At 40.8% G+C, this 20,165-nt stretch overlaps 1 protein-coding gene across 1 annotated transcript in view; it reads left to right on the top strand.

The window, feature by feature from the left end:
- UBAC2 (UBA domain containing 2) overlaps nt 1-20,165 on the top strand; it is a gene marked incomplete at its 3' end in the record, with an annotated part of 163,200 nt that overhangs the window by 86,258 nt on the left and 56,777 nt on the right. Inside the window, exons 5-6 of the mRNA XM_079721697.1 lie at nt 12,861-12,984; nt 16,460-16,507. Of these exons, the coding sequence (XP_079577823.1) occupies nt 12,861-12,984; nt 16,460-16,507 (172 nt within the window). The remainder of the gene's footprint in view (nt 1-12,860; nt 12,985-16,459; nt 16,508-20,165) is intronic.

Below are 20,165 nucleotides of genomic sequence, written 5' to 3'. Positions count from 1 at the left end.
TTACTTTCCTGAACCTTGACTTACTCCGTTCTTTTATTCAGCAAAAATTGTTTTTAGTGCCTCCTCTATATGCTAGATCCTGGAAATTCAGAAATGATACCTTTTAATGTCTGAGGACCTCAAACTGAAGGTTGGATGTTGGGAATGTGCTGTTGTCCGAATGAGGTGTTATCTCAGTATTTGCTATGTGTCTTCTCACACACACACCCGGGTTCTGCTTGCTCTTTGTGTTACAGTGCTCCTTTACCAACCTTTCGATTGCAAATTCCCCTTTTAACTGTTTCTAGTCCTTCCTCTTTTAGTCATAACTAAAGCCTTTCTTTCTTTCTTTCTTTCTTTCTTTTCTTTCTTTCTTTCTTTCACTATATTTTAAATATTTGTCATAATTATTAGACAACAGCGTCTGACATGGTATTTAGGATAGATATACCGAGTTGTACTTGAAAGTTTTGATACTATGGCTCGTCATTTTATTGCCTTAAGAAAAGCATAAAGAAATGTTTGTTCTAATTTTTTTTCCTTAGAATACTTGTACGTGTAATAATTATCATTTCCTCATGATGCTTCCTAATGAAAAGATGTACAATGTTCCTAAGTCGTCCTTTAGTGCCCCACAGCTGAGAGACAAGAATGAGGATTGCAAGCTTTGCCTGAGGGCACAGATAGTACCTGGGCTGAGGGAAGTGTGGGTCCTTATTCAGGTTCCACCCAAGGAACTACGGGGCAGCCATCTGTGCCACTTCTCTTAACATTTTTGTTAATAAGCAAAGGAGCCTCTCTCAGGTTTGTCTCTGTAACGCAGTATTGATCCTTTTCACGTTACTAGTCTCCTAACATGTGTAAAACAGCAAGTTCTTCCACAGCAAAATATCCTCCGAAGTATTTTCACTTACATTCTTGAAAGTGGGCCTGTGTGTGCTTTTCTCTAGAATTGATTTCCTCACTAATAGAGTAGCTAGTGTTTCTTAAGACACTATCGTGTCATTTTTGCATAACCAGACATGTTGACATGAACTGTCAAGTTCTTTCTAGCCACAGAAAGGAAAAAATAAAAGGTCCCCTCAAAACTCATTTATTAGTATTAAAGAAAACTTAGAGCTAATGTGATTTGTACTCTAGAACTATTTACCCTGGATAGCAACTCGGAGGCATTTGTGATTTTTCACAGGGTACTTCTGCAATCCCAATTTACTTGCTTGGATAATGATTTTCTTAGCTTTTATTTGTGGCAGAAACAGAATAAAATCCTCATTATATTCAAAGATTTTAGTAAATGCTAGAATACCGGCTTTTGGTGTTTAGCTTTAAGATTCCTGAAATGTCTGTCACCTTTACCCCTAATATTTATTCGCTTAATAATCATCAACACTTAAAAGTGAGAAGGGGTTAAACTTCTAGTAATTTTGTTTAAATTCAGACCTTAGCAATGAATCGAATGGGTCAAATCATGCTGACATGATCATTAATAAGAGGTGACCTCTCTGTGAGGTGAAGTCTGCTCAGGACCATGTTTACACATTGAGATGATGTGACTCAAAGTGCCCACAGTGGCCTGCACCAAAGAGGAAGTTACAGGAGTGTGCTCTCAAAAACAACCCAAAGAATGGACGTGCAGATACAAATGATACTTGTCTGTTGTTAAATGATGAGTGGTGGTGTTTGATCCCATTGTTTGTCTGATTTCTGTTGCTACACTGTCCTTTGGTTATTTTGTTGAAGAGGGGTAAGATTGAGGGGAAATTCCTGGAGTGGGAAAATAAAGTCACTGGGGAAGGAGGGGGCAGAGAAGGGCTGCAGGCTCAAAGGTGCAGCAGGGATTTGGTCTCCCAGGAGGCAGACGAGCACCGATGGGTCAGGACAGCAGGCCGAGGCTGTTCACTGCCTTTGAGGACAAACATACCCCGTGGAAGAAAGAAATCATGGCTGCTTCCTCCTGTTACCTAGTTTTAGACGTATTTGTCAGTCGCTTGAAAAAGCCTCCTTGTTCTTGAAGCTGAGCAAACAGGGACATCTGAGTTTGGTCCAGTGTCACACATACCGGGGCCTAGCACCCAACCAGTCATGTTTCTCACCTGCTTCAAGGTGACTCAACAACCATCACCTGAGCCGCTGTGCGTCCCACTGGCCTGCAAAATAGGCAGGTGCGAAACAGGCATCCCTGAGGCACAGACGGGCAGTGACGAGCACAGGCCCAGCCTCGCGTCCCTCCCCTGGTGCAGTCTGATGGCCGTTCCAGACTACTACACTGCTCCGAACCGCTCTGACAGCAAGCACACACCCCGATAACCTAGTCAAAGAGATCTTCCTCCACTATCAGGTGATTCTTGTTTTTCACTAGCTTTGAGTCCTAAGTTGATAGCTGTGTCCAAGACTGATTTTTTGGGAGACTATATAGGGAAGATTGTCCAGAAAGGTGACCACTGACAGGTGCCCCCACTTTCTCAGACGGAACCTCCCACGTGCCAGAGCGTTTATGGCAGGAGTCGAGTCATCTGTGGTCCGTGTGTCTGAGGGCACCTCTCTTCCCTGTCTCCTAGGGAGCTCGCTTGCTTGCATCCTCCGGCTTGTGGAAGGGTGACCCTGCGGCTGACCCCAGGGCACAGCCTGGTCCTGCCCACCTCTCAGTAGGTCTGCACAGGGTCATGTGCAGGACAGTGCACAGGGAGCTTCCTCAGAACAGAGAAAAAACAACCCAGCATTGGCCCATCTGCACTTTCCTCTTTGTGCCTCAGTGGTGTCCTGAACCCAACGGGCACCCGCTAAAGACACTTCACCTTCTGTAAACATGTACATTGGAATTGATGGGAAAGTGAAAGGTGCCTGACATTTGTGTTATCTGCTTAAACACCCACTTGCACATTTGGGGTTTTACATAGTCTGGCTATTTTTCTTCCACCTTTCACTGATTATCTATTCCTTTTGTGGCTTTTGGCAGCTTTAATACTCACTAGGATGGTATGAAAGTCTTCAAAGATGAAGACAGAGGAGGTGGTAGCACTACGGACTTGAAATATATGGCATAATGTTTAGGAACTGGAAGAAAAAATAATCCCACCGTGATACTCATTTCAGTGTAAGGAAGACAACTGTGTTTCCCTGTGGCATGATTTGACCTGTATGTAGGATAACCAACTGCATAATATACAAAGACTCCTTATAATGAAGGGCTGAGTCAGTATAATCTTTATCCTCTGAATCCAAAATATTTCTAGAAACACTATGTACCCTGTCTCCTTAAAGTTCAAAGGAGTTTCAAATTTTGATTTTCGTCTCTATTACCTCATAGAAATTAGTCAGAAACATTAAATATCCTTATTTTATGGATAAGCAAAATTCGGGAGAGATTGGATCATTTGCTCAGGGTCCCCCCTCAGGACAGTTGCCAAGCCAGGGACCACGCAGCCGTGCAGGCCTCCGTGTCCTCGTCCCCCGCTGCCTCCTGCCTTCAGCCCACTGGCCCCCGGCCTCTCCTCTGCACGTCCCCTTCTGTCTGTCCGTCTGCCTGTGTGCGTGCTGCTCCCACTGCCCTGCCTGCCTCAGGCCACCCTCTCTTCTCCGTGGAGTTGCAGTTGCAACGCGCACAGTGCCGTTCAAATGGTGCCCAGGCAAACTGAAAGCCGTCTGTCACGCCACACGGTCTCCTTCGTGCTCGGGGTCTGCTTCCCTCTTCAGCTGGATCTCTAGCCGTCTTCCATCCTGTGACCCCCTGGCTCCGGCCCTACTAGATTGCTTGCTGTCTTTTGATGTCCTGTGTTCTCTCACAGCTTCGTTCCTTTCTGACCCTCTTCCTTCTCTCTGGAGCCTCCTCTCCCCGGTCCTGCATCCTCAGCTCCCGCTTTCCTTCAGGGCTTCGCTCAGAATCAGCTGCTCCTGGAAGCTTCTCTGGTTTTATCCTCTCGTGCTCCCCCGACAGCACCTCCCCCTGCCCCGCAGAAAGGCAGCGTGGGGTGTCCTCACCAGGGCACTGCCCTCTGTACTGGCATCTGTACTGTTTGTTTTGTTTCTCTTTCCTACTGGCCTGTGAAGTCCTGAGAGTGGGGGCTGTGTTGTTAATTCTGTGCATCTCCAGCTGGCCCATGATTAATGCTCAATAAATATCCATTGAGGAATAGCAGAATCCCAGCTTTCTTGATCCTCAAAGTTTCTTATCAGACTGCAGGATACGTTTGATTGATAATAGTAACCAGTATTATTCAGCATAGACTGTGTCCCAGGCACTGCCCTGGGCACCTTATGTATGTTCACTCACTGAATCTCACAAAACTTTCCCAAATCCATTGCCACTGGTGAAACTGAGGCACAGACTTATGAGTCTTGCCTAAAGACGCAGCTGTTAAGTGTCAGGATTTAATCCAGGCAGTTTGGCTCCAGAAATCACATTCAGTGTAGTATGTTTTAGCCCTAGCTCCTATTTCCAGCATGATCTGATGTTTTTGGTAGGAAACAAGTAAAACAGGAAGACATCTCAAAACTTCAACGCATACCAACTCATACACCTGTCTCAACCAGCGAGCGGAGAAGGGTTAGGGAGATGGGAAGAGGGAGGAGGAGGGATATGTTGATATAAATAAGGAATTCATTCACTTATTTGTAGCATATTTCAAGGGAAGTAAAAGTTTTATAAATAAATTTAGATTTTTACTATTTTTAACGAGATTTCTATAAAACAGTTTGGACTAAAATTTCCACTGAGAGAAGATGGTGAATACCTAGGATAGCTCTTATGCTGTTAATTTATTTTTATACTGCTATTTAAATATTTGCAGATATTTAGCAAAATATTTTTATTCTTCTCTTTGGGCTTTCCAGATACCACAAGGATCTTTGTTACCTCTGTCATTTTCAGAGGATTTCAACGTGTGTTATTTCATCTTACATTGAAGCCCACTATTTTACAAACTTCCTGGGAAGCTGGGAAGGATACAGACTGGAGGATACTGCACATCCTCAGCACATACACAACCAGGGCATTTTAACAACTCCAGGAGGCCCTTAACCATAGCAGAGAGAAAACTGTCACTAGTAAACTCCTTTACTGGATGGTGAGCTCTTTTTTTAGATGTAAACTTCTTAAGGATGATGGCTTTATCTCATTTTATCCCATAGAGTGTTTCAGGACTGGCCAGCAACAGATATCTAGTAAATGCCTACGGAAAGCATAAATGAATGAAAGTCATATAGTGACCTGAGTTAATATTTATTCCATTAAATGACTGGTCATGTTACTGAAAAGCTCTCAGAAGCTAGTTGAAAGTGATTTATAAAAGGAATTCCCACCACCACATGATAGGTGAACCTTGTGAGTGAGAATGCTTTCTGGAGCGGCGTGCTCTTTGCAGTATTATGTCCAAAAACTATGATTAACCCCCAAGAGAAAACATGCACTGAAATACTAGCAAATGCAAAGTCCAGACAGAAAACACAGTTAGATGTATAATCATCCATAGACTCAGTCTTTATGTAAAATATTTTCTAAAGATCTAGAAATAAGTTCAAGAAAAATAATTCCCATAGAAATGATAGGGCAAGGAAACTTTGCGTATTGGATTCATCCTTCCGTGGTTTAATGGGCAGAGGGAAGAGAGAATGGTAACAGGCAGTTTTCCAGCACTTACTGTGAGAGCCAGTGCTGTAAGACCTGGGCAGTATGATTACTCCCCATTTTACACATGAAGCAGTTGAAGCCTGAGAAGTAACTTGTCCAGGGTCACGCAGCTGGTAAATAATGGAGTCCCAGTTCAAGCCTGACTCCAGAGCCCATGCTCTTAACCACTACACTATATTGTACTTAAAGTGAGACCACCTCCCCCCCAAAATAAAAAAAAAACACACCCTCCTTTAGAGGAAGTCTCTGCACAGCTTATATTTTACCAAGTTTCTGTTACCTCCATTCCCTTCCCAACCTGGATGTAAATACTGGCAATTCACTGCATATAAGTCATTGTTTTGTGATATTTTCTAGGCACACAGAAGTTCTAGAAAAAAATACGGAGATGCGTTTAGTCTTTCTGATCATCAAATAAATATAAAGCAAACAAGAGATGTTCTTTTTTCACTTATTAGATTAATAGTTTATATTTAGAATTAAAATACTCATGTTGGCTGAGAAGCAGTGAGGCCCAGACTGTCACTGGTGGGAGAGTAAATTGGTAAAATGTTTTTGTAAACTGAAAAATATCAATTTATATCTGAAGTTGTTTTTTTTTTTTTTTTAATGTGTACCCTTTGCCCCAGGAATTCTACTACTGGGATTCTATCCTGAGAAATAATAGAAAGTATAAAAGTAGAGAAATAATAAAAGTATAGGAAAGACTTTTATGTACTTACATATGTGGTCAAGTAGCAACATGTACTAACTCTTTTATTTTAAATTGTGCCGTATAACTTGTTATAAGTACAGTACATTTAAGTGTAGGAATACTCCATTTTAAAATAACTTTACTCCTTTCCTTCATAAAGTATCCTGAAATACTGGCAGTATTTGATGATTAATATTTGATACTGTTTTGTGTAATTGTGAGTTCACACAGAGGTACAAAGTAAGCCCTGTTTTTTGGCAAAGATATTTCTGGCATGATCCATTGCTTTCACCCAGCTTACCATCAGCTTATTAGAACTGCCAGTCACCAGAGAGTCTCAACTATATTAATGATAAAATCTTTGTTAGAAATGTTTATAGCCTTTTGTTGAATAGATTCTTTACCTTTACCTTAAACCTTAATTAGGGTTTCAAAGTTCTTCTTAACTCACAAGACTTTGTTGAAAAAGCAAAATATCTGGTACTTACCTCTTAGTGCCTTGTTGGGACCTCTGTGTGGTAGCAGTCAGTATTCGCCCAAACTGAAGTGGGTTAACCTTGGCACGTTGTTTTAAGGGAGATTATGCAGACATCCTTTTATGGTGGTGGCTTTTTTTCCTGTCACCCTGTGACTGAGCACAGTAATGATCAGTTAGCCTCATGTGTGCGTGTGCACTTTTTTTTTTTAATGGGAAGTGAAATTTTTCTGTTAGTGATTTTTTTAAAAAGAGTTATCCAAAAACCCCTTGGAATTTATGAATTTTTGATATCTATGGAACTTTATAAATTTTTCTATAAAGATTTAAGTTTAAAAAAATCCTTTGGAAGAGACTGAAGCAATAAACCTTAACCAGGAAAAAAAAACAATCATAGTTATTGATGATTTTGTATCCATATTATGTGTAAAGTGTGAATTTTTAAAGGTTTTAAGGGAAAAAATGTCAATTTTGACAATTCTGTCTGCCTGGAAACTTGGTGCAGGGAGTAGTTCACTCATTCTGTATCTTATCAACAGCTTAATGAGAAAGAAACAAATTTCTGTGGTGAGTGGAGAAAAATGCTCTTTTGCCTGTGTACAGTGATTAGTCAGTATTTTCAGGCGGGAGACCAACTGACTGGATCGCTGATTGCATGGACACATGCGTGACAAGGGAAGAGTTGAAGGGGGCATCCTACAGCTAGAATTGCCTCTCGTGCACAGGATGAAGGAGACCTGTGCTGTTCACCTTCAGGTCTTAATGGACTCAGTTTAAACCAACAGTGTCACATGGCTATCAAAATGCAAATTGATTTGCAGGCTAAAATAATGGAAATATAGCGCTCAGAACAAGAGAGATGATCTGGCCATTCCCAGTGAGCTCAGGAGGCTGCGTTTTACCAGGGCACGGATGACCTTAGAGCATGGGTGGTGAGAGGTCTGGATGCCAGGTCTTAGGAGAAATGATGGAATAAACTGAGCATGTCTGGGCTTGGCCGGGATGTGATCATTATCCTCACGTGTTAGGAAGCTCTCCTGGTAAAGGGTTTAAATTGTATGTGTCAGTCTTCCTAACTCCAGAGAGTAGAAGGAAGGCCTTGTAAGAGAAGGTTACCAGACAGCTTTCAAATCAAAATGTGAAAGTAGATCTCAAAAGTTGAGATCATAAAAAAGTGGCATGTTGTCTCTTATTTAGGTACTTGCATAAACAGGATGACTATTTTGAGGGATGGTGTAGAGAGAATTGAATCATTGGGTAGGAATTTGTAACCCTGTGACCTCAGAGGCCCTTCCACTCCAGGATTCTGTCAAAGTGGCTGAGAACCTTTAGCCTCTCAGTGGTGTTATTCCATTGAGAGGCTTGTTAGGTTCTTATAAGCTCTAAAGTGCTGAAGATCTGTAGAGAAACCTTGTCAAACGGAAGAGCTACAAGTCACCTAAATTCTTTGGGTCTCCACCCCATTATATAAAATAAAAGTATTGAACTAAATGATCACCAAGATAATTCCTAGTCCAATAATTCTGTGAGGGGGAAATATAGAGATTTTATGATTTGGTGGATCGATATGATAAAATCTTCTAGAACTAGTTCCTTTAAAACTTGGATTGAAGAATCCTTGAAGAAGACACTGTTGAGAAGAAGTCTTTCAATTTGTTGAAAAGCCATCCTGGTGGGGTTTTGGTTTTTAGTTTTTGAAATAGTTTTTATTAAGTAAAACATCGTTATATGATGAAATCTAGGTAAAGTAAATGTTCTAGCAAACTGGATCTCCCCTTTTTTTTTGGTATTAGAGTAGTCAGGTGTATAAAGAAGAGGTGATAGGGTAATTGTCCTCTGAGATGCCATTGAGGTTTATTGTGAGATCATTTCATGAGCTCACAAACCTTATTTTTATTGTTGAAAGTTACCAGGATTTCTTCAGTTGTACTGTAAAAGTGGAGTCCATGTCCTTTTCTGTAGAAGAGATGGACGTTTGTGACCTGAACTGAGAGTTTCTACTATTTTATTTGTTCTGTCAAAGCACAGTTGTGAGTATAGAGTAGATACTCAATAAATATTAGTGACATTAGTGAGTGAATTCCTTATAAACCGTGTTCCTCTTTTCTGAACTTCAGCCCTGTATGCTTAAGCCAGACAGGACTTCCAGAAGTTAGCTGTTCACCATACAAAAAGGTCAAAATGAGTTATTGTTGCCAATATAAGGAACAAATGTCATAAAATAAGGAAAAGAGAAAAACTGGTCAGTGACTAAAAACACTCAGTGTGTATAGAAATAGCAATGGAAATTTTCTACAAAACAACCTGTATAACCGTGGTCTGAACTATATGCTTTTGTGTTATGGGTAGATGTGGTTTAGTGTTTAGTCATCATTTAAAACTACACAGTGATGAATAACTTCTAAGGAATTTTGAAACTTCTTCTATTGGTATATAAGATACGAGCTGGGGTCATTAAAATTCCTATCAATATTTCTTACTTTACATTGGAATGTAACCTCAAGCAAGAACTCTGCTTCAGATTTTTTATTATAGCTTCACTCTTTACACTTTATTGCTAAATGTAAACAGAAGACCTTCTATAAGTTAAGTACCTAAAGACATGTTCTGTAGTGAGAAACTCAAGTGCAACCAAAATAGAGTTTTCTTATTATTACCAAGAGAACAACAGGCCCTATTTTGAGTATATCTATGAAACTGTGTGTTTTAATCCCATTAAAAACAACAAAACAAGAAAAGGGGCTCTTTAAAACAAAAGACAAATTCTGCTGTATGGTTTTACCATTTTAAAGAGAAATTCTTTGATTCAGCAAGTACTCACTGAGCAACTACCCTGTGCCAGGCGTGCTTCTAGAGAGTGGAGGTAAAGCAGCAAACAGACTGACAGAGATCCCTGCCTTCGTGGAGCTTCCATCCTAGTCGTGGAGACAGATGATAAGTAAGCCGCGTAGTAAATTAGGAGGTTATTGGTGCTATGGGGAGAGGAGAGAGAGAAGGCAGAGTAGGGGTGGGGCTGTGATGAGGTGGGCGCGGGCTACAGTTTGGAGTGGGGTGGTCAGGGAGGGCTTCTTGGAGAAGGTGCCATTTGAGTGAAGACCTGAAGGGTGTAAGGGAGTGAGTGATGCACTTGTCTGTGGGAAGATGGCCAGGAGAGGGGGAAGCAGCGGCACGCACCCTGGGGCACAGAGTGCCCGGTCCTGTGTCCGGGAAGCGGTGAGAGCGAGGAGGGGGAGTCTACGGAGTAGAAGGCAGGTCGGGGTGGGGGACGCAGGGTCTTGTGTGTGTTTGTCATGACTTTGGCTTTTACTCTTGGCTGGCGGTGGGTCTTTGCAGGATTTTAAGCCCAGGAGCGATTAATTTGTTCTTTTTAGTGAGAAGAATGCACAGCTGCTTCATCAGCTGTGTTTGTATGTAGTATTGATATTTAGAATGACAATTTAAATAACGCTCTGTTAAAATTGCTTTCGTTAATGTTGCCGGTCGGTTACGGGTAAGTGTCCACATTAGGCACTAGGGGATGCAGCCCTAGATAGAACGTGGTGCTTTCTCATAAAGTGAATGATCTAATGGGAGATTTTTTTTAAAAACCCTATGTAGGGCTTCCCTGGTGGTGCAGTGGTTGAGGGTCCGCCTGCCGATGCAGGGGACGCGGGTTCGTTTCCTGGTCTGGGAAGATCCCACACGCCGCGGAGCGGCTGGGCCCGTGAGCCATGGCCGCTGAGCCTGCGCGTCCGGAGCCTGTGCTCCACAACGGGAGAGACCGCAGCGGTGAGAGGCCCGCGTACCACCAGAAAAAGAAAAAAAGAACAAAAAACCCTATGTAGTTAGTTAAGATGTAGATCATACAGCTGTTCAAGAATTAGAATTGTTTCATTGCCCCACATTTAATGAGCTTTTCTCCTGTGCCAAGCACCGAGTCCAATGCTGGGATAACCACGAGGATGTATCTCCTTCCCCGCCTTGGGATGTATTCAGCCCAGGAGGAGGGCTAGAGGGGCATTCCAGACCCCTCCGCCGAGCTGTCTGCAGACCTCTGCTGCCCTGTCCCTGCCGTCTCCTTACGAGACCGCAGGAGGCTGCATCTTACCCGTCTTCGGGTCTCCAGTCCTGACCAGGGCCTGGCGCTCAGCTGTTCGCTGGTTGGGGTTTTCCCTCTTCTAGCATTTACTACATTCTTATAGCTGCCTGTAGATGATGCTGCCATTTATCACATCTTCAACATGTGTTTGGTTTGGTTTGGTTTTTAATAGAATCGAGAGGACAGTGAATGATTTTTTTAATAATACATTCTCTATCGAAAATGGGAAAATGCACGAGAGGGACCTGTTGTTTCCACAGAGATGATAATGAGAACATTTCTTTATGGAAGTGAAAAATATTTCTTGCATTTTTCTTATGGTAAAAGCAGTCGTTCTTTGTACGATGCCACTTATCCAAAACATGAGAAAATAAAAGACTAGTTAAATTAAGCCGTGAGTTTAATGAAGAATGGGTGTAAGTGTGTGTCCAGACCGCATGCCTCATTCACGTCTCCCGCCTCGCCCTCGTAGGAATGTGAGTTCGCCGTCCTGGAGCTCTAGTTCCTTGAGGTTCGGGGCTGCTTCTTACTTAGAGATGTGGACGGAGCTGCTGTGGCTGGCCCACTGCCTCTCACACAGATTCACTCAGACAGTGAAACTGGGGTAGCTGTGAGGGTGAAGGAGGGCGGCTAACCAGCAGGGGGGTGGAGGCATCTCTGGGCAGAGGAGCTGAGCTCTGTCATACACCGTAAGTGTGAGTTTCCTAAGCAGAAAAGTGCACGGACACTCTTGTGTTGAAACAATAGCCTGTGTCAGTGAATAGTTATCAGAGCCTAAGGTGCCCAGGGAGCATCTGGGCGGGGACGGAGCGAGAGGGGATGGGCCAGATCAGGGGAAGGGAGAGGAGGACGGTTGCAGGGAACCACACTGGTAAGAAAGGCTCGCAGGACTTTGCTCTTTCGTGCTGTTTGAATTTCCTCTTTGAATACTGGCAGCCTGTGGAAGGAAGGGTTTTAAACAAGAGTGTGACATGATCAGAGTTGTATTTGGGGAAGACAATACTGTTGGCAGTGTTAGCAGATGGATTAGAGAGAAACAAGACTTTAAGCAGACAGACGTTTGTGACTTTGGAATATGTCAGGTCGAAGGTATCAAATCGAGTTTCATAGCCAAGGTGAGGGACAGCCGGACAGTTTGGGGACTCACTTCATTTTTTTAGTTGAAGCCATAGAAGGGCTTAGGATTATACCAGGAGAGACTGGAGCCAGAAGAAAAGCCTGTAATGGAACCCTGGAGAGGGTAGGAGAAGAGTGGTGGGAGACCCACGGGCAGACCAACAAGAACACAGGGTTTAAGACAAAAGCAGGAAGGAATTTGAGGAAGGGAGGACAGGAGCAGCGAGCCGTGTCGAGTGCTGACGTGAGATGTAATTGGACAGAGTCTGAGATGAAGATTTTGGATTTGACTGTGTGATGAATTGTAATGTTTCTTGCTTTTGGTTCATCTAGTCTCTTTCATCAGATTTCAGGTCATTCGTGAGAAGAAAACATAGCATCAACTTTAAATTTTCTCACAGTGCTGACAGTTCATTTGTAGATGCTGAACCACCTCTTTGCAATAGTTTTTTTTTTTTGCGGTACGTGGGCCTCTCACTGTCGCGGCCTCTCCCGTTGCGGAGCACAGGCTCTGGACGCGCAGGCTCAGTGGCCATGCCTCACGGGCCCAGCCGCTCCTCGGCATGTGGGATCTTCCCGGACCGGGGCACGAACCCGTGTCCCCTGCGTCGGCAGGCGGACTCTCAACCTGCGCCACCAGGGAAGCCCCCTTTGCAATAGCTTTGAGAGGGTCGACAAGGGTTAGATAATTAGAGGTCTCATAAAATGTTATATATATGTACAAATTATTTTGGATGTGATGTACGTCTAGAAACCAACTTGTGTATCTAAGACCATGCTTTCAGACTGAAATAAAATGATAAGCAGTGTTCCTTCAAATATACATTTACCATTGGTGTTTTAAGTTGAGTGTTACACCATAGTGACTTTGTCTGTTTGTTTGTTTGCACAGCCTGGCACCTGTGTTTGCTCTGTTTGTACCATTTTACTGCTCCATCCCGAGAGTCCAAGTGGCACATATTCTGGGCCCGTTGTCCATCACAAACAAGACACTGATTTATATATTGGGACTACAGGTACAGTATGCATTTTTATGTTCATGTTTCTTTAACCAGATCTCTCTCTCTCTCTTTTTTTTTTTTTTCTCGGTCTTTTTCTCATTTGATCTCCTTGAAAACAATGTGTTTTTTTCCCATAAGTTTGGCTTCGTGATCTCTATCAAACGTTCAAAGGAAGTGTTACAGAACAAGAACGTCAAGGCATATAAGATACTAGAATACTTTCATAGCCTTTAGAAATCTGATAAGAGCTTTCACTGTAATTTGTATCGGTGGAAAATATTTTAATTTCATTGTACAATTGCGTTTAAGTATCTTTTAAAAATCATAGTATGAAATGGAAACAAATGAGAACAGTCAAAAGGTGGAAAGTGGAGAACCACTGTCAAAATTAATTTATTGAATAGAGTGTCACAAATAAAGCTCTGCAGCAGGAACCAGATATGCTCCGCCAGCTTCATAACTCCTGAGCTGCACGGGCTTGATTGCACTGTCACCATCCACTAGATGGTTTGACACGAAGGCCATTAGAGGACTGACCGTTTGACTTAAATTGAAAAAGATTATCTTCACCAGTATTCAACGAATGTTGATTGCTCTCTGCTGGGTTCCAGGCGCAATAATAGAAGATACATGTGATTTTCAGTTTTCCACCTGTCGTACCTGTCACTTTTCTTTCACTCTCACACCTTTTGATGTAAACTTTTATTCTGCTGTTTCCTGTGGTACCGTGTGTAGCTCGGCCTTTTGATCCACCATTATGCTCATAACATTCCTTACCCCACGCACGTGGAACCGGATACCAGTGTCACTGTAGAATACCCCGCTCCCTCCCCTTTTAACCTTCAGCATTTCCTCTAACTTCTCTAGTCTGCTGTCCCGTGTTAGCAGTGGCTCATCAGGGGTGGGTGTTTCCTAACCACTTTACAGCCGTTTCTCATGAAATGTGTTTATTCTTCATCTCTCAACCTATATAGCGTTACACTCTCCCTTATTCTCCTTAATACTCCTATAACCTAATAGCCCATTTCCGCATTTTACTCCTATTACTAGGATTTGCTGTGGCATGTTTAATTTTTTTTTAAGATGTTACAACAGAAGGCAGAATGCAACGGTAGAAGAGCACCCTGGATGGGGGGGGCAGGAGACCCAAGTTCCAGTTCTGACATGGCCCACACTACCTTGAGACTTGGGTCAAGTTATGGAAGCCTCTGAGCCTCATTGTTGACTCTAGTTATAGAGCATCTTTTGAGGGTGAAAAACATTGTTTTATTCATTATGGAAGATATAACAATTGTAAATATTCATTATGGAGTAGGAATTCAGTGGAGCATTGTGGAAAGTCTTTGGAGCCACGTAGACTTTGGTTTAATTAGTTGCTCTGGTAATTATTTTCTTTCTCTGTCACTTTTTCTGAGCCCCCATTTGCCCATCTGTAAAGTGGGGACAACGATATCTATCTTACAGGGTCATTGGAAGGATTAGAGATGTAGCATTGAGTTTTTAGGGTAATCTGAACAGATAATAAGAACTAAGTCAGTTGGTTCCTATTATTAATTAATCATTTATGTCTCTATGGCTGCCACCTTTGGTTTTTCTGAGATTGTGAGTGGGTTGTTTTCTTTTGTTGTGTTTTGTTTTGTTGGTGAGGTAGAAGTTGGTGTCAGGAAGCAGAGGTGGAAATGCCCCTGGCTTCTTGATAAACTCTGCAGTCCTCAGCATGAAGGGCATCCAGGGTTTCTTCTTGCCTGTCCCGTGTCAGCCCCCACCCCTCCCCACCTTGACATGAGCGTGAACCCTTTGTTCCCCAAACTTCTGTTCTCTCCTTCCATCCCTCCCCTCTGGACCTTCGCACACGTTTCTGTGCCTCTGTCTCTTACTCAACAACTTCTTAAAACCAGGGACGTTTGACGCATGAATGGATGAGTGAATGAATGACTTAAATCATTATCAGAAGAGCAAAAATATTTGTGAAGGGTCATTTAAGTGCACATGGCCCAAGGGCCAGTCCTGTAATGCCCGGTGCTGGGGGCCGTGGAGGATGAGATGAGGCATGAGATGTGGCCCCTGCCCTCAAGAAGCCCCGCTGTGAGAGGAAGCATACAGTAAGTGCTGTGAAAGTATTAGCTGTTTTATTGTTCTCTATACTTTTAGAAAAAGACCACAGAAAAATATTTTTCCACATAATTCTCATCCTTGTTATTATCAGTCATTCACACTGAACAAGCATCCATGCTAGATCAAAGGATTAAATTTTAGATCAAGGGATTAAATTTGAAGTTGTAGCCAGTGCTCATTTCCACGTTAGCTGACACAAGAGCACAGCTTGTCAGATTCTTTTTTTACCTGTGCTTTGTCATCTCTTACCTTTGTCTTCTTTCTGTGTATTTCTATGTATCCTTGATAAATGGGCACCACTTTGAGGTTTTCATGTAGCACAGTGTCAGCAATGAACCCGCTTCTTTCTCCACAAGCAGAAGTGCTTAAACTCCCCATCTAAAGATCTAAATGTGAACAAATGCTAAGCTACAAGCCTTTTTTTAATCTATATATGTGACTTTATTTTATTCCCTAAATATTTCAGTGTATATTTCCTATAAACAAGGGCATTCTCTTATGTAACCATTGTTCAGTTAACAAAATTGGGAAATTAACATTGATACAATCTTATTCAAATTTTTATCTTATTCAAATTTCACCAATCGTCCCAATAATATCCTGTTATTAGGCTACAAGTCTTTTCTTTCTTGCAGGAATGCTTTGAGATGTCTTGTGACTTTTTTTTTTTTTTTTTAAACCCTGAGCATACCCTTGGATGTAAATGATTTGGAAAACAAAGGGAGAGGTTTCGTGAGACCCAATTCTAACTGCTTTTGCCATTAATGAACTTTGATACCATTACTTAGTTTGCTCTTTCTTGGGTAAACTGGAATGAGAGTATCAGCAGTTAAGCAGAGCAGCATTGGACATGGACCTGTATGCTGGCAGATGTCTTCCATCTAAAACTAGAGTAGCAATAACAAGAAATTGAAATGAGAGAATTATATAAACTAATATTACATGTCATTACTTAACACCAAGCATTGGGTGGTGACTACATATTTTGTATGTTGTTAATGCTAATAATTTCTTTCTATATAGTATTTTACTTTGTTTAAGCCAATTAATGTCCATTTGTAATTAAGAATGTGCTTGAATTTCACTTACTTTTCTTTGCACGGGAGTGGGCTGGGTTCAACCAATCTGTTTTAGGCTATTGAAAAGCTGAGTTAGGTCTTGGTATAAAAAAAAAGAAAGAAAGGAAAAGAAAAATTAGTATGTTGTTTTCTTTTATATAACAGAATTGATATTTATTAATTTTCTATTTGTTTATATTAAGATATGTATAATGAAGACTTAATATAAATGGTTATGGCTGTAGTTATGTAAAAATAAATATGCTGTGACTGGCAGTTGAATTTCATTTTTAGTTGCCTTTTTTTTTCTTTTATAGCTTTTCACCTCTGGTTCCTACATCTGGATTGTAGCCATAAGTGGACTTGTAAGTGTGATTCCCCCCACCCCCAATTCCCCCTCTTTTCTGAACAAACTTTAGGAAAAATGTCATATTTAGATTATGGGTCATATTCAGGTGTCAGATTGCATCTCAAAGCTACTTCCTTAGTGAGGAAAAAGCCAGTTGCATGGATAATTGAGATGAAAGAAGCCAGTTTGTCTCAGTTTTCAAGGTAATTTTAAAGAAAGTTTTAGCTGAGTTTGTCAGTGTTATTTTTAAATTACTTAGTAGTTGAACTCATAGTAGGACAAAATGGCAGAAGAAGAAAATGAAGAAGTTGGATTTACCAAAGTTAGTGAGAGATATTCTGCTTGTTTTGGAAAGAGACATGGTCATGCAAGGGGAAAAATAAGGTTAAGTGGAAAGTCAGGTGGATTGGAACTGATGGAAGATTCATCAGGGTGTGTGGCCAGGGAAGGAAGAGGGTGCATCTCCTCTGTGTGGCAGACCGCCTTCATCTCCCCCATCCCCACCCTGCTGTATTTTATTTTATTTTATTTTATTATTTTATTTTATTTTATTTTAATAAGCATATAAGTTTATTTTAATAAACTCTATGAGGTATTGAAAATGAATCTAAAGCATGAAATTGAGCTTTATTTTTCATCCATGGCTTAAATTTGAACTCCCAAATTTATCTAAAAATAAGTTTATAACTAGAATATGTGAAATATAGTTTTCAATTTCTTTCTTGGAAAAGACTAAGAAAATTACAGACTGGATTTATAGTAACATGTATAACATCAAAGGGAAAGGATTTGGAAATAACTGCATTCCACTACAGACATTTTAAGTAAGTTATCACTACTTATTCTTGTTTCCTGGGTGAATGGTATTTTGAGACACTGGGTCATTACTTTAAGCCTGCTCACTTCTTTCCTTCCTTTATGCTCTCTGTTTTATTCCTTTTCTATGTTTATTCTTTTCATATACAACTTAATCCTTCACTCCTCACAACATCCAGCCAGAATTCTGGGGATTGAAGTCACTTTGTTTCCCCCTCCCTAAACATTTTTCTCAGATGCCCAGATTTGCTTCAGGACCACAGAGCTGAACTCCATTGTGGGGCCTTCAAGCCATCTGAGCCACCTGGTATTCTTAAGACTTGTAGTGATTTAAAGGACAGCCTGGGGTCATACTAATCCTGTGGGGCACAGTGGCCAGGCTCTGCCCAGTCTAATCTCATCCCCACTTGAACTGCCAGCTTGATTGGCAGGTACTTAACCAGCCTGCAGACAATAGATAGTTCATTGCTTTCATAATGAAAGAGCATGAGAATTCACTCTTTTGTTCATGATAACGTTCTGTTTCTCTTAGCAGTGATAATCTTGAGCCCTTTTTTGGATATTTTCCTAAAGCGTTCAAAAATTTGAGAAGTACCTTATTGTGTTACATTTCATTGTGTTAGTTTACTGTTAATTGATTTGCTCACATTATCTGAACCCCTCTTTAATAACTCATTATGTGACTCATTTGTTTTAAGGCATCCCATTTTCTTACTTTATTCTGTTTTCAGATTCCTGGTTTTAAAATAAGTTCTTGCTGTCACCTCAGAAAGTTTCACTTTGTGACATTCAGTGCTCTAGAATTGGAGGTTGCATTTTTCATCTCTTTCTAGTCTTTTTAAAATCTAAAGTATGTGTGTTGTGATCAGTCTTTTCTCATACAGATGCTTAACAGGTGGTAAGGTGCTTGATTTAATTTTTTAAAGGAATCAGAAGTTTAACAAATTTTTAACATTAAAATTCCTAGTTTCAGAAGAGTGAATAGAATTGCTCAGCATTTGAAATATAATCCCCAGATGAATGTAGCTAGCATTTGAATAATCCCACTATTAGTAAACACCTTTGAGACAATGGAATCTTCACTTTATAGTAACTAATTCAACTAATATTACTGACCTCCTACCATTACACAAATCTGATAAATCTTCATATCAGCCTTGTTCTTTATTATTATTCCACCATAGTTAGATGATACTATGTTTACTTAAGATGATTAATATCAGGGATAATTACACGAGTTTTCCTTCATGCTATACCATTGATGTTAGTGCTTGTTTTGAATTTAATGAATATTTTGTTTCTGACTTTTTCCAGAAAAATCATACTTTTGTTATGAAATATTTAATATAATATGGTATACTTTAGATAAGGATAATTACAAAGGAGGATATTCAAATTATTTGTGAATGTTTGGTTTACCCACACCACTGATTGAGGGATCGAGATCTGAGATTTCATGAAGCCACAGCTTGTCCCAGATGTCTCTTGCTCAACCTGACTTCTCCTCTCCCCGTATTTATCAGGCAACTTCCCTTTTTTGTTTTTGTATGGAGGGGGTTGTTTTTATGCTAAATAAAATACTAAAAAGAAAATAAAACTTTTATTACCAGAAAGAAATGCACAGATGGTTTCCAGTGTTTTGGAGGAATGTTAGAAAACCTGTTGATAAAATAATCACCTTTCAGCTCTGAAACCAATAGTTCTCCTAACATACTATATGTAGTAAGGAAGTAATTTTATTTCAATCTGTGTTTTTAAGAGAAAGAGCTTTTTTTAAAATAAAAAGACATTTGTATAAACCTAAGTCATGTGTTATCTGCTGTCATAGAAACCAAAGCCTTTACTCATGCCCTTCTGAAAAGCTGCCAGCTTTGGGTTTATTTTGTTTAGTTATTGGTGGATTTATTTTGCTTAGGCTGCTTTTTGTCTCTCCTTGTGTCACCCATTCTTTCATGATTAGAAATGTTTCTGAGTACATAGCTTAAAAATGTCCTGCTGACTAAAAGAGGAGGAGGAGATAAATTACATCAGTACAGTATTTTGCTAGGTGGGAGTGCACTTTCTGTCTTCAGTGATGTCACAGAAAAGAATAAGGACTAAATATTTTTCCTGGGTGGAGGCGGGGTTGGGGAAGTGCGTTTGGCTTATGAGGAGCAATAATGAGTTAATCTGACCAGGACAGCTGTCTCCCCACAGTTCTGTTTTGTGATCCCTCAGGGATTCCAGCTGCTGCCAGAAAGGATAAGGGTCATTCGGTTTTACGTAAAGATTAAGATTACAGTAAGTCCCCTACATACGAACCTTCAAGTTGCGAACTTTCAAAGATGGCAGTGCGCGTTCACATGTCCAGTCAAGTTAGTTCACGTGTCTGGTGTACATTGTCACGTGCGTGCATCCTCTACAAGTGGTTGTGCTTTTGTGTACTTTACGGTACTGTATAGAGTACAGTACCGTACTCTATACAGTATCTGTACAGTAGTACAGAATCTTTATCTCAAGCCCAGGATGTCAGGAAGCAAAAGCGTAAAAGCAGCGGTGATGTACCTGGTACTTGCCTGTTCACTCGATGCCAGCGCCTGGAGGCCAGCTGTGGTACTGTACTACTGTACTTTTCAAGGTACTGTACTGTAAGACTAAAAATGTTTTCTTTATTTTTTGTGTTTGTTTTTCATATATTATTTGTGTGAAGAGTATTATAAACCTATTACAGTACAGTACTGTATAGCCGATTGTGTTAGTTGGGTACCTAGGCTAATTTTGTTGGACCTACAAACAAATTGGATTTATGAACGTGCTCTCGGAACAGAACTCGTTTGTATGTAGGGGACTTAACTGTATTCACACGTACCATTGATACA

The sequence above is a fragment of the Hyperoodon ampullatus genome (genome assembly GCF_949752795.1).
Source record: "Hyperoodon ampullatus genome assembly, chromosome: 16".
Lineage (NCBI taxonomy): Eukaryota > Metazoa > Chordata > Mammalia > Artiodactyla > Ziphiidae > Hyperoodon > Hyperoodon ampullatus.
The sequence above is the reverse complement of the archived record's forward strand: the minus strand, read 5'-3'. Positions and strand labels throughout refer to the sequence as shown.